A 13,518-nucleotide genomic window follows, 5' to 3' on the forward strand; every position below is an offset into this window, starting at 1 on the left:
AGGCCTGAAAGGTCTTTTTTATTTTTATTTGATTCAATAAATGAAATCATGGCACTTCCTGCTACCGGAGGGCATGTTCCTAGTTCATCAAGATCCTCTATAGTAAATAATGTGAGTTTGCCAATCATCGTAAGCCACACTTTCAAAATTGGCATTTAAAGGACACCAGTTAGTACTCAAATGATCCCACCAGAAAAGATATAGAGATGTCCTATATGTTCCAAGCTTCCATAGTACTGTGCAATTTGCGTTTTTGTCCAGAGCCCATGTGTTCCAGACTGATCAGTTTAAGTCATGGGTATTTTTTTTTTTTTTTTTTTTGAAACCGTTTATTACAAGTCTCAAGAGTATACAAGTATGGGCCTACAACCTTCCGGCCGGCCGCTAGCAATGACAGGAACATACGACATACATTTATGGAACACGTGGTGTTGCAAAGGAGCATGCTCAGGAGGTAACAACGTCATAAGCCACATCATCCAGACCCCACTATACGGTTTCATTTTAAATTAAGAACAACAAGAAAACCACACCCACAAGGCAACCCACAATCGGAAATAGCAGCACGTGCTCCCCTAGAGGGGGGATCCCAACTATCCACAGAAGTCTAAAGAGGGGGAAGAGAGCAGAGCGAGGACTGGGGGAACCCAATGCCCGGCAGCGGGGGAATGAGTCGGCTAGGGGGATGGGGCTGGCGAGGTATCAGGCAGCAACGGTGGTGCACAGATACCCCCGCGGTAGGCGTTCCAGGGGCCCCATACTTTCACCCATGTCCCAGGCTTACCCCTCGCCACATACACCACCTTTTCTCGAAACATGCACCAGTCCATGTGTTCTGTCCAGGCCGAGACCGTCGGGGGCCTCTGGGATCCCCACAGTTGAGCAATATCACGCTTGGCTATCATATATCCCAGAGTCACCCACCACGTCTGCGGCGCCGAGTAATCAGTCGGTTCCCACACATTCAACAGGCATCTCCTCGCTTCAGGCAACAGCGCCACATGCGTAACCAGTCGCAGCACCTCATGTACACCACGCCAGAACCCCTCCACCTCCGGGCACTCCCACAAAATATGCAAAAAGGTCCCCAAAGCACCACACCCACGCTTACACAACCCATCTACAGCATAGCCCATACGCAGAAGCTTTGGCCCCGTCATGTAGACCCGGTGGAGTATCTTGAGATGGACGAAGCGAAGGCGAGCCGGTATGGCCACCTCCTTCGGGGAGGCCACCGCGGAGGTCCAGTCCTCGTCGTCCAACTCCAGCCCATCGGCAACCCAAGCCGCGCGAAGGGCAGTCAACAGGCCCGAGCGGTCATTTATCAGCTTTTTGTATATCAGTGAGATCGTGCCGTCCGGGACGTGCCCATCCAGCATTCTATCCTCCAGGGGGGAATATTCCGGGATGGAGGCAACGTCCGAGAAGACGGAGCCCAGCGCATGACGGACCTGCAAATACCGAAAGTATTCACTGCCCTGCAACTGAAATTCCGTCTGCAGCATATCGAACGTTTTAAATCCTCCCCTCGTCCAGAGATCCCCCACTTTACTGATACCTATTATGTCCCACTTCTCAAAGCCCTTAGAGGTCCACAGGGAGCCTAACCGCTCAGACGCGTATAGTGGTGACGCCCGGGTCAAACGGTCCTTCCACCCCATTGCTGCATTGGCTGCGTGCCACACTTGCACCATGACACGCGTGGGGCCCGTCAGACGAGCGTCTGGCGCGCTAGAATAGAGCGCTCGATTGTATTCGCCACCTGGCAGGAGCATCTTGTCCATTTCGAATGCCGGGTTTAAGGCGGGCCCGTATAGGCCATGGTTAATTGCAGCGAGCTGGGAGGCCCAATAGTACCGTTTAATATCCGGGAGGGCAATCCCCCCGTCATACCATGGGAGCGTCAACTTCGCCAGGGCAATACGCGGCCTCCCGTCCCAGAACAGGCGGCGCTGCAGACTCTCCACCTCACGGAAGTAGCGCGCCGGGACTAAGTCCATAGTGTTCTGCAAAGCGTACAGGAAACGTGGCAGAGACATCATCTTGAACAATGCCGCCCGGCCGAGCGGCGAAAGCGGCAGGCGCCGCCAGCGTGCCACATCTACCTGCAGGCGCTGGAGGGGGGGAAGCAGGTTGCGTTCATACCGGGCCTCCGGGTCCAGAGTAATGAAGACACCCAGGTACCGAAATCCCTGCGGGGCGATCTGGATCGGACAGCCCCGCGGGAGAATAGGAGCCTCCCCAGAGAGAACATACACGCACGATTTAGCCCAGTTGATGACGAGACCGGAGTTACGACCAAATGAGTGTAAAACATCAACCAGCACTATAAGTGATTTACGTGGGGAGGCTAGGTACAGAAGGATGTCATCAGCGTATAGGGATACGCGGTCCTCATACTCGGGGGTCCAACGGAGACCACGGATGGAAGGCTCCCACCGCAGCCACTCCGCCAGGGGCTCCAAGGCAAGCGCAAAAAGAAGCGGCGATAAGGGACAGCCCTGTCGCGTTCCCCGGCCCAGCTCAAACGGGGCCGATACTCTTCCGTTCACCACCACCTGCGCCAATGGGCCCGAATACAACAATTTGACCCAGCTGATGAATCCTGGGCCAAATCCAAACTTCGCAAGCATCGCCCAGATGTATGGCCACTCAAGCGTATCAAACGCCATGGTGGCGTCCAAGGACGCCAAAATGGCCGGTTCCCGTATAAATGGGACGCGCGCGAGCACCCCATGCAAACGCCGCAGGTTAAGGGCTGTGTTGCGGTGGGGAATAAAGCCGGACTGGTCCTGATGAACCAGATCTCCCACCACCCCGACCAGCCGATTGGCCAGTACCTTGGCGAGAATTTTGGGCTCCGCATTCAGTAGTGAGATAGGCCGATAGGAAGTAACCCGGTCCCGAGGTCTCCCCTCCTTGTGGATCACCACGATTGTAGCCAGACGTTGGTTAAGCGGGAGGGAGCCCAGCGAGTGGGCCGCCAGGAACATTGCGCGGAGGTGGGGCGCCAGTGTATCCGGTCGCAACTTATACAACTCGATAGGTATACCATTCGGGCCCATGGCCTTGCCAGAAGCGACCGAGCGTATGGCGAGGGCGATTTCGTCGGAGGTGGGAGCGGCGTCCAGCGACACCCTGTCCTCCCCGGAAAGGGACGGCAGCGCGATATCCCTGAGCAGGGCACGGGAATCCTCTTCAGAGCAAGAAGAGACCGGGGAATACACCTCGCGGAAATAATCCGCGAAACAGGAGACAATTTCTTCTGGCTCAGTTACACACACACCGTTCGTTTTCTCAATCAGCGGGACCACACGATTCGCTCTCTCCTTTTTATCCAACCACACTATCAGTTTACCAGCCTTATCACCCACATCATACAGTCGCCCCTGTTGCTCTCTACTAAGGCCCCTGGCCGCCTCCGTAACGAGGGCCCTATAAGCCGCTTGTTTGAGTTGGAGGACATGTAGTGCAGCATCCGTCACCCCATCTTCTAGATTACCCTCCAACTCGGCTATTTCAGCCTCCACCCGGGTCACCTCCTCCCGCTCGCGCCTCCGGGCGTGGGAAATAAGGGATAGGGCCTCCCCTCTGAGTACTGTTTTGAAGGCCTCCCACAGGGAGATAGCCGAAGGCACTGACCCCACATTCTCATCAAAATATCGCTGGAGGGATTTAATCAAGTCAGCGCGAATGGTGGGGTCGCGCAGGTACCAGGAATTGATTGGGACCACCCTGCCCTCACCCCTCGGAAAGACATCGAAATGTAACAGGAGCGGGGAGTGGTCCGAGATACCCCGTGCCAAATGGCGCACCTCCCCCACCCTCCCGACATAGGCCGCCGGGACAAGGACATAATCAAGCCGGGAGAGACTACCATGGGCCCCCGAGTGGAAAGTGTACTGCAGCTGCGTGGGATGTTTTAAGCGCCAGCAGTCCACCAATCCCAGTGTGTCCAAGAGGCCGGATAGCCACGCCTGTGCCCGGGGGAGGTCCCTAGGGGGGTGACGATCCACAGTCCCAGAAACCACCGCATTGAAATCCCCCCCCACCACCAGAAGCCCCCCCGGAAGGCCAAGGAGGAGGCGCCCCAGGTCTGCAAAGGTGGTCGACTGCAGCCCCGGTGGGACGTACACTGACACAAAGACAACCACTTTGCCCTCCATTCTCCCCACCAAGACAGTGTAACGTCCCCTATCATCGTGGAGCACCTCATCAATTTCTAACGGGAGCGAGTTCTTTACCATGATACCCACACCCCTTGAGCCTGACGTGAAGCCCGAGTGGGCCACGAGGCGGTAGCCACGCCGATTCATGGCACAGAAGGAATTGCCAATAAGGTGTGTCTCCTGCAGAAAGACTACATCGGGCGAGAGTCGCTTCAAAAACTGCAGGACCACACCTCGTTTGATCCTGTCCCCCAGTCCATTAACGTTCCAAGACAACAAAGTTAATTCCCTACCCCCCATCATACACAGAAACCATAATTCGTCCCCCCGAGAGCACCTTAGAACCAACACAAAAATAAGTTTGCCTTGTGATAACGAACAACACCCCATCCCTGCCCACCCACCCCAACAGAACTCCCCCCTCCCTGCACCCCTGCATGAGCCCAAACAGCCCCCCCAACGTGCAGTGTGCCTGTCGCCCCATAGATAGTTAAACTAACTAGACCCCCAGAGGAGGAGGGAGAACCCCCAAGAAACCCCACACAACCTCCATAGGAGGGGAACTTAAGCGAACGGACGTATGGTCAAAAGTGGCATCATTTTTGTCCCGAGCGAGGCCTAATATTAGTCCCTCAGTCCTGATCCGGCGAGCCCTCTCCCCCCGCCGCTCCCCCCACACCCCCCCCGATCACGATCCCCAGACAGAGTGTCCAGCCAGTCTCTGGCCGCTTCGGGACGATCAAAAAAGTGCGTGCGACCATCCACCTCCACTCGCAGCTTAGCTGGGAAAAGCATGGCGTATTTGAGGTTTAGGTCCCGGAGACGGCGTTTGACACCGAGGAAGCTCAGTCTCTGCTTCTGGACCGCTGGGGTGAAATCAGGATAAAAATTAATGTCCATATTGTCAAGTCTAATCGGTCCCTGTAGTCTGGAGGATTGCAGGATAGCGTCTCTGTCCCGAAAATTAAAAATCCGGGCAATGAGGGGTCTCGGAGCGGCTCCGACCTTAGGCCTTCCCCCGGGAACCCTGTGGGCCCTCTCCACAGCAAAGAATTTACTCAGCCCCCGTGGCTGGAGATGGGTAACAATCAGGTCTTCCACGAAAAGGTCCGCCGCCGCCTCCTCACGTCCCTCAGGCACCCCGATGATACGGATGTTGTTCCTCCGGGCCCGACTCTCGGAGTCCTCCAGGCGGCGATCCATCAGCGCACTCGCCCGAGCAAGCCGGCGCACCTCCGTTTGTAGGGCCGCCACATCTGTCGTAAGGCCCGATGCGGTGTGGGCCAAAGAATCGACTCGGTCGTTGGTCTTGGAAAGATCGGCCCTTACCAGGCCAACATCCACGAGGACCGAGTCGATCTTCTGCGCCAGTGTATCGAAACGCTGGCCCACCGAGGCCTTCATCTCGGCGATGGCGCCCATGACATCCCGCAGAGTCAGATCCGTGGGCAGATCGGGGGCATCAGTAGGGCCCTCAGGGGACCTGCGTGGCACCTCGGGAGATCCCTTCTGGAGGGTAGATCGGTCCATGCTGTTGGACTGATGGACTGCGCCACGCCGGGTCGATTTTATCTTTGCACGGTCACCATCTTGTTTCGTGGCCATGGTCCCAGTCTCCCGGTCGCACCAGCCACGTCGTGAAAGGCAGGCAAGCCGGTCCACGGGCTCCGGGGGGGGGGCACCTCAGATCTGCGGGGCGGATCACAGCCGGCGGGCAGGCAGGGTCCCCCGGCGAGGCCACACCAACACACAAAGCCCCGCGACCCAACCTCGCAGAGACAGCAAGGGGGGTGCGAAAGCGAAAGTGAAAGTGCGGGGTACGCGAGCCACCAAGCCCTGCCCGCCGCTGTTGTTCACTTCGTCACTGGATCGCCCCACAGCGCAAATCCGGGGTTCGGCTAGGAGAAGGCCGCAAACCTCGATCGGTGCTCAAGCCGGTGTCCGAGGTCCGATTTGGAAGCGGAAAACGGGTGCCACCTCAGCTCAGGCTCACCAACACAGTCCCCTCATCTGGGACAGGATATGTTCCGGATAATCGTAGGAGGTCGCGGAGGTCCTCGGGAGCCTCGCACCTACGCGGCCATCTTGGTTGCGCGCTAGGCTCCTCCCCCCCAAGTCATGGGTATTTTTTGTCTCATCTCTGCTTGTGCCAACTCCTTTGATTAACAGGAATAGTCCTTGTTTAGTGAAGTACTCAGTCCAGCAGCATTTTTGGGAAAGGTCAGTTCAAACCAGATTCTGACTCAGGCTTACTCACTTTGTGACGGGGATCCTGTGAGTTAATCAGTTATATCACCCATTTCCAACAGCTGTATACTGAAATGGCCTAGATAAACCAGACAGCAGCTGCAAATTTTTATCAGGGCTTACCTGAGGATTTGAAGCACTCTCTCTGGTCAGTCATGAATAAGCCTACCTTCTCTATAGCATTAACAGATTGAACTCTTCAGGTGGGCGCACAACGCGAGAAAGTGTGAGCAGGATGGCCAGATAGAATAATATTCCCTGTGGTTCCCAGTGGAGTACCCTCAGGTGAAACAAGCATTAAATCCATGCCAATTGGGCAGTTGTGGAAATCACTCACAGGATGAACGACAACGTATAAGGAAGGAAAGGTTGTGCATATAGGACTTTTCCTGCGAGAATGCTTCAATCATCTAGGAAAAATTGATATGTTGTCCTTAAAGAGCGTCCTTCGAGCCAAGGGGTCTGCTGCACCTAATGCTTATTCCTTCTTGTTTAAACACAACAAGGATCACAGAGTTGGTTGTTATCCCCATCTCCATAGGTCATGTTGAATTATTATCCTTTGTTCTTATAGATGCTCCATCCTTTTCCTGTGCTGTGGGTACGTTTTGATCCAGAATCCACAATCCTAGAAATGCACAGAAACCGGTTTGTTTTAGAGATCATCATTGCGGGAAGTATTTCTTATTGTGGAAAAATGTACTGGTGGAACAACCGTTCAAGATCGCAGAAGATCAGTCCTATACCTTCTTCCTATCATTGCTTGGTGGATGCCTTTAGCAAAGAAGAAGCCAACACCGGACTACCTCTCTGCCATATCACTGCTCCATTGTGCTTGTGCTAAGGTCCATAATTCCATATGGGCCAATGTATCCATTTATCTGAAGTAAGTCCTGAAGGCATTGCCCCTCTTCAGCAGGGACCCGCATCTTTTTTTTTTTCAGCCCTAAACCTTAAGGTGAGTACAGACATAGGTGCTGATTACCAAGTACAGAACCAAATTATCATTCAGAACCGGTATCCACGTTATTTTATTTTTATGTTATTAGATCAGTTGAAGATTTCTACCATCCACACTTTGGGGAGCATTTATTCTGGTGAGAATGTGGTAGGGCGATGAGTGGAAGGTGGCTTTTACCACAGTGGACGAGGCTGCAGAATACATGCAATGCTGTTTAGTCTTTGTAATGCCATTGGCACATATCAGCATAAATTACATCTTCCGTGATCTCCTGAATTCCTTTGTGATGGTGTTTCTAAATTATATTTTGTATTTTCCTAATTCCTTGTTGAACACAGACATTATGTGAGCATAGGTTCCCTATAACTGACACAAAATTCACTATGTTCAAAGGCAGAGAAATATTTCTTTGAATTCACAGAAGTTACCTTCTTATGGTGTTGACTGAAGAGTCAAGAATAAAAATGGACGACGGTAAGGTCTCACCTGTAAGAGACCGGCCTACTCCTCAAACAGTGAAAGATCTTAAAGGTTCCTGTGTTTTGCCAACTGTTGTAGGCAATTTATGCAGTGTTTATCAGGCATTGTACTACCACTCACCCAACTGACAAAAAAGAATGTTGGTTTCTCTAGGAGAATGCTAAAAAAACACAATGTTCCTGACATTGAGAAATGTCTTCTCCACTGCTCAAATTATACGCAATCCTGATCCTCAAAGACCTTTTATTGTAGACACTGAGATACAGAGGCTCTCCATCCTGTAGCACAGAAAAGGCTATGTGGACTAATTAAATTGTTTGTAATTCCAAATAATCTGAAGTAATGTTTATAGAGGTCTCAAAGCCCATACAAGATGTTTGATTCTCAGAAAAATGAAAACAATTGTGCTCTTTTCAATTGATTGTGCTGTTTATTGTTTGGTGGTGGAGTCCCTCTTCGGTTCATATTGATCTTACATTCTTTATTGACGATATCTTTTCTCTTTAGAAAAGTATTTTGACATGAAAAAGACACAATGCAAAGAAGGCCTCGACATCTATAAGAAATTCCTAACTCGAATGACCAGGATCTCAGAGTTTTTAAAGGTTGCTGAGGTAAGCTCACTAATAAAACATAAAACTCTTTGAGCAGTTGATAATTCTTGAAAATCAAGCTTTACTCTATTTATGTTAGTGCCGACTAGCTTTTGATGCGTTTTCTAAAAATATTTTCTCAGTGGTTTGGTTGTCTTTGGTGCTATTATTTTGTAGCGAACTTACTGTTTACTGGCTTTACGACTAGGTTTGCTGTGTGTGTAATTGTTTGCGTTATTGTTACCTGAGATCTTAAACAGCCTTTCACTAAAGTGTAATCTGCCTCATAAAGTGAGAGGGAGTTAAAGCCCAGCAGAGTCTTCTCATCAGGTTATGTCTTCTAGCACACAAGGTAAATGATAGCTGCAATTGAAAGTTTGTGTCCTAACTGTCTTGATATGAATAGTGTTTCCACTATATTGTCTGTTTCTGGTCCTTTGCATTCTTGTCGCTTGTTTCTGAGCGAGGAAGAGCTTGGAAGGCCAGATCTCTTTGCTTACAACATAACAGCTTCTTTGTTTTCTGTACACACCTTTTGCCCTGTCCTTTCTTTTTGCTACTTCTGCTCATGTGTTTACTCCCCTTCCTCTATCCACTCGCCTTTCCGCCCCTTCCTACTTCCAAACCCTTTATAATTCAGTTCCTTCTTTTGCTTTTCTAGCCTTTCCTCACCTTTCTCGCCAGATCTCCTTCTTATGCTGCAACTGTTATATGTCCCTTCTTACAGCTCCTGTTAGTTTTCTATCCATCTATCCATAATCCTCCCAATGGTTTGCTGTCTCTGTGTGCCCCTGTAACTTCAGGTAATACTCCATTTCCATTCCCACCTCAAATGCTCCTTCCCACTCCTTTCAACCTTCACAGCCACTCTCTTTGTTCCCCATCTATCTCCTCCTGCCTGTCTGCACTGTGTTAGACTCCTCCCAGTTATCTTATTTTTTATTCTGTGAACTCCTACCATCTCAGAACCAAATCACCCTCCATGCTGCCTCTCTTACCCCAAGGACTAAAAAAGATCAGAAAAGGCCAGCCCCAAGACAACGCATTGTATCCCGTTGGGAAAAGAGAGTGTGGTATCCGCATCGCCTGGCCATCTCCATCTGTCCTCCACTCAGGCTATCCCTTTCAAAGGATCTCCTGTCACAGCGGCAGGGTAGGGTTCTGCACCCTAACCTGTGCAATCTGTACCTCCATGCTGATAGATTGAACTGTGGCAGTTGAATGCATTCGATCTTCCTCCCAAAGTTGTGAATGTCATCCTTTGTGCCAGGCGACCCTCTACAAAGTGTGTCTACACAGAGAAGTTTGTAGACTGGTGTGACACATCCAATACAGAGACATTACAAGCCAAACTGTCGGATATTTTGTTTGTTTCATCTCTGGCCCAGCAAGGTCTTGCAGTTGACCGCATTAAAGGTTATTTACCTGACTTTTTGGCTTTTATTGCGTTCGTTTAACCAACCGTCCTTGTTCAAATCATTTGTTTCGATGAGGTTTATAAAAGGTTTGATACATTTCCCCCCACCCCTCAAACAGTTTATGATGCCATAGTGAGATCTCAGTCTGCTCATGTGCATTTTCTTTAAAAAGATGCACAGCTGTCCACTATGTTTCCTGACTCTGAATACTGTATTCCTAATCATGGTAACTTCAATTTGTCGCATGAGTGAACTGTAAACTCTTGCAATGCAGCTGTCTCACCACTTTTTTCCCGAGATAAGGTGGTGTTGAGGACCAGGATGGCCTTTTTGTCAAAAGTCATGATCCTGTTCATATTGGGCAATCGGTCACTTTCCCAGTATTCTTTGCTTTGCCTCATCACTCACAAGAGGGGAGGAAAAACTCCATAATCTGAACCCCAAAAGAGTCTTGAAATTTCATATAGATCGCATCAAAAACAAACGGGTGGACAATCAGCTTTGTGTGCGGTCTTCTGGGGCAAAGAAGGGCTCGACAATGCTGAAAAGGACTTTGTCAAGGTGGATAGTCCTGCATTAAGATCTGTTATGTACTGGCTAAGAAGCCTTCAGAAGGACGGAGGGCCCATTCCACCAGGACAATGGCTGCTACCACTACATTGGCACAAGGAGATTATTTTCTTGATGTGTCACGCTGCGATGTGGGCATCGGTGCACACGTTAACAAAGCATTACTACCTTGACAGCCAGGTCCGATCGGAAGGACACTTTGCCCTTTTGTTTCTGTAGTAATTTTTAATTTGAGCCATTCCAAAGACCACCCCCTTGGGGGTATTGCTTTGGCATCTACGTTGAAGGCAAGGAATCTACAGCTAGAACTACCCATCGAAAGAACATATTGCTTACTTTTGATTACACTCTGTTCGAGGCATATGAGCTGCAGATTGTACACTTTTGCATAGATCGCCATCTGGTGTTGGGCCCGGATGTTTGCAGTTTGTTTTTCTTCTTGGACAGTCTTTGGAAGTCACGAGTTCGGTGACTCCTCCTTCGGTCCGTACTGCGCACGGGCTTCGGCTCCATCCTCGGGCTTGGATGTGATACTTCGTGCTCCGGCTTCGAACCTTTCCAGTTCGACCTTCGACGGAAAATCTTCGTCCATCGAGATTCTTAAGAGAAATCATCTTCTTCATCTCTCTCGGCGGCACTTTTTGATTCCAGACATCGGCACCGGCCTACGGGCCTCACTCGACTCCGGTCTCGGCCGATGGAAAGGACTCCCTTCAAAAAGTGCCCAAAATGTGGGTCTAAATTTCCCCACACCGACCTCCATCAGGTGTGTAACCTCTGCCTCTCTCCCGAACACGAGGCTCGAGACTGCCCCGCCTGCAAGTCTTTTCGATCGAAAAAGACCATCCGGGATCGAAGAGCTCGACGCACCATGGCGCACTCATCGACTTCGGCTCCACCCGACATCTTCGGAGACGACACCGGAGCTTCGGGGCAGCAGCACACAGAGCAGGAGAAAGAACTCGTCAGCGCTTCCGAGGCCGACGACTCTGACCTGGAGGAGATAACACTGGCGCAGAGGGTCGTGAGTACTTTACCCCCTCCCACTCCCGTACCCACACCGAAAGAGACTCAGGTTACACCTTCGCCTCCAGGCCTAGGGAAAACCAAACATACAGCTTCTATCACCCCACCTTCGGGCCCGGTGTCGAAGCATCATAAGTCTCCCGGCGGCTCGGGCTCGAGCCAGCCTACTCCTGGTGCCGAAAAACACAGTTCGGCACCGAAGAAAACCACGCCCAGTTCGGCTCCGAAGTCATCGGGTTCGAAACCTGCACTCTCGGTGCCGATAAAACATAAGCATAAGTCCCTCGGCACCGACGCTCCGGCGCCGAAGACCGCCTCGGCACCGAAGAAATCGGAGACCCCGCATGGGGAAACCATCGAAGCCCTCGGCTCCGAAAACATCGGCACCGACAGATGATTCGGTGCCAGAAGAACTATTTACGCCTGATCCTTATCAAAAAACTTTAACAAAGGATCCAAAGACTGGTCATTTAACTTTGTCTTCCAAAAAAAGACATTTACACAAGCCACATCCTCCTCCACCGCCAAAACGGAAGGACTCTGCCACATCCCCCTTCAGAGTACCCTCCCCACCACCTCCTCCACCTCCTCCACCTCCCATATCTCCACCACCTTTGCCTCACCGCTCTCCAACCCCATCTCCAGACCCTGATTATGGAGATCCAGATTATGACCCGGCAGACGCCCCAATAGACCCCACACCTCCAGGGACACCAGACCCATGGGAGGATTACCACAACCCCGATGTACCAGATGTGCCTCAGGATGACATTTATCCATCCAGGCCGTCTCCTCCAGAGGACTCCCTGGGGTTCCACCAATTAATACAGCGGGCGGCACACTACAATGGGGTAGAATTACATAGCGAGCCAGTTGAGGACGATTTCCTGCTGGACACTTTTGATATACAAGATAAGGCCTCAGCAATATTGCCCATGCTAAAAGGGGTAACCAAACATGCTGCAGAGGTGTTCAAGGACCCAGTCAGAGCTAGGGTACTAAACCCCAGGATAGAGAAAAAATATAAAGCAGCCCCCACAGATCCTGCATATATTAAAGGACCTGCTCCCTTGGACTCTTTGGTGGTATCCACAGCTAGGAAGCGGTCTAACTCTCAATCCTCAGGGGAGGCTCCCCCACCAGATAAGGAGTCAAAGCTCTTAGATGCGTCTGGTAAACGCACTGCCTCGCAGGCCGCAAATATGTGGCGCATTGCTAACACACAAGCTCTGCTTGCACGTTACGATAGAGCGCATTACGATGAACTGGAGGCTATCATGCAACACCTCCCAGACAAACATAAACACAGGGCTCAGGAGCTAATACAGGAGGGAAAGCTCATCACCAATACCTCAATTAAATGTGCCCTCGACGCAGCAGACACAGCTTCTAGAGCGATAAACACCAGTGTTTTGCTTCGTCGTCATGCCTGGCTCAGAATCTCAGGGTTTAAGCCAGAAGTCCAGGCATCTATATTAAATCACCCCTTTGACCAACAACACCTATTTGGTCCAAAGGTGGACGAAGCATTGGAGAAAATGAAAAAGGACACGGATACGGCAAAGTCTATGGGGGCATTACAATCCCATACCCCTAGACGTTCATTTCGTCGTTCCTCCTTTCGGGGCACAGGCAGAGGTTACTCTGCCGATAACGCCTCTATTTCCTACAAGTCCCCTCCTCAGAATACCTTCTCAAAGGGCTATCAGAGAGGTGGTTATAGGGGAAACAATAATAGAGGCAGGGGCCGCTTCCCCCAGACTATTCCACTCCAGTCGGGGGCAGGCTACAACATTTTCTTCACACCTGGGAGACCATTACATCAGACAAATGGGTGACACTAATTGTTCAGTCAGGCTACTGTCTCGAACTGACATCTACCCCACCCAATATTCCACCCAGGCACCGTACAATGTCACAAGAACACACCATACTGCTCAAACAGGAGGTAATCTCCCTCCTCCAAAAACAAGCTATAGAGCATGTCCCCGTCAATCAGCAAAATCTAGTGGTCTACTCTCTGTATTTTCTAATCCCAAAGAGAGACGAGACCC

General features: G+C 51.0%; 1 protein-coding gene across 13 annotated transcripts in view; it reads left to right on the forward strand.

Moving 5' to 3' along the window:
• Positions 1-13,518, forward strand: part of PICALM (phosphatidylinositol binding clathrin assembly protein) — a 592,332-nt gene that overhangs the window by 350,986 nt on the left and 227,828 nt on the right. For all 13 annotated transcript variants that reach the window (XM_085623164.1, XM_085623165.1, XM_085623155.1 and 10 more), the window contains exon 7: positions 8,365-8,471. In XM_085623164.1, the coding sequence (XP_085479290.1) occupies positions 8,365-8,471 (107 nt within the window). The remainder of the gene's footprint in view (positions 1-8,364; positions 8,472-13,518) is intronic.

This window comes from Triturus cristatus, chromosome 8 (assembly GCF_964204655.1).
Source record: "Triturus cristatus chromosome 8, aTriCri1.1, whole genome shotgun sequence".
Lineage (NCBI taxonomy): Eukaryota > Metazoa > Chordata > Amphibia > Caudata > Salamandridae > Triturus > Triturus cristatus.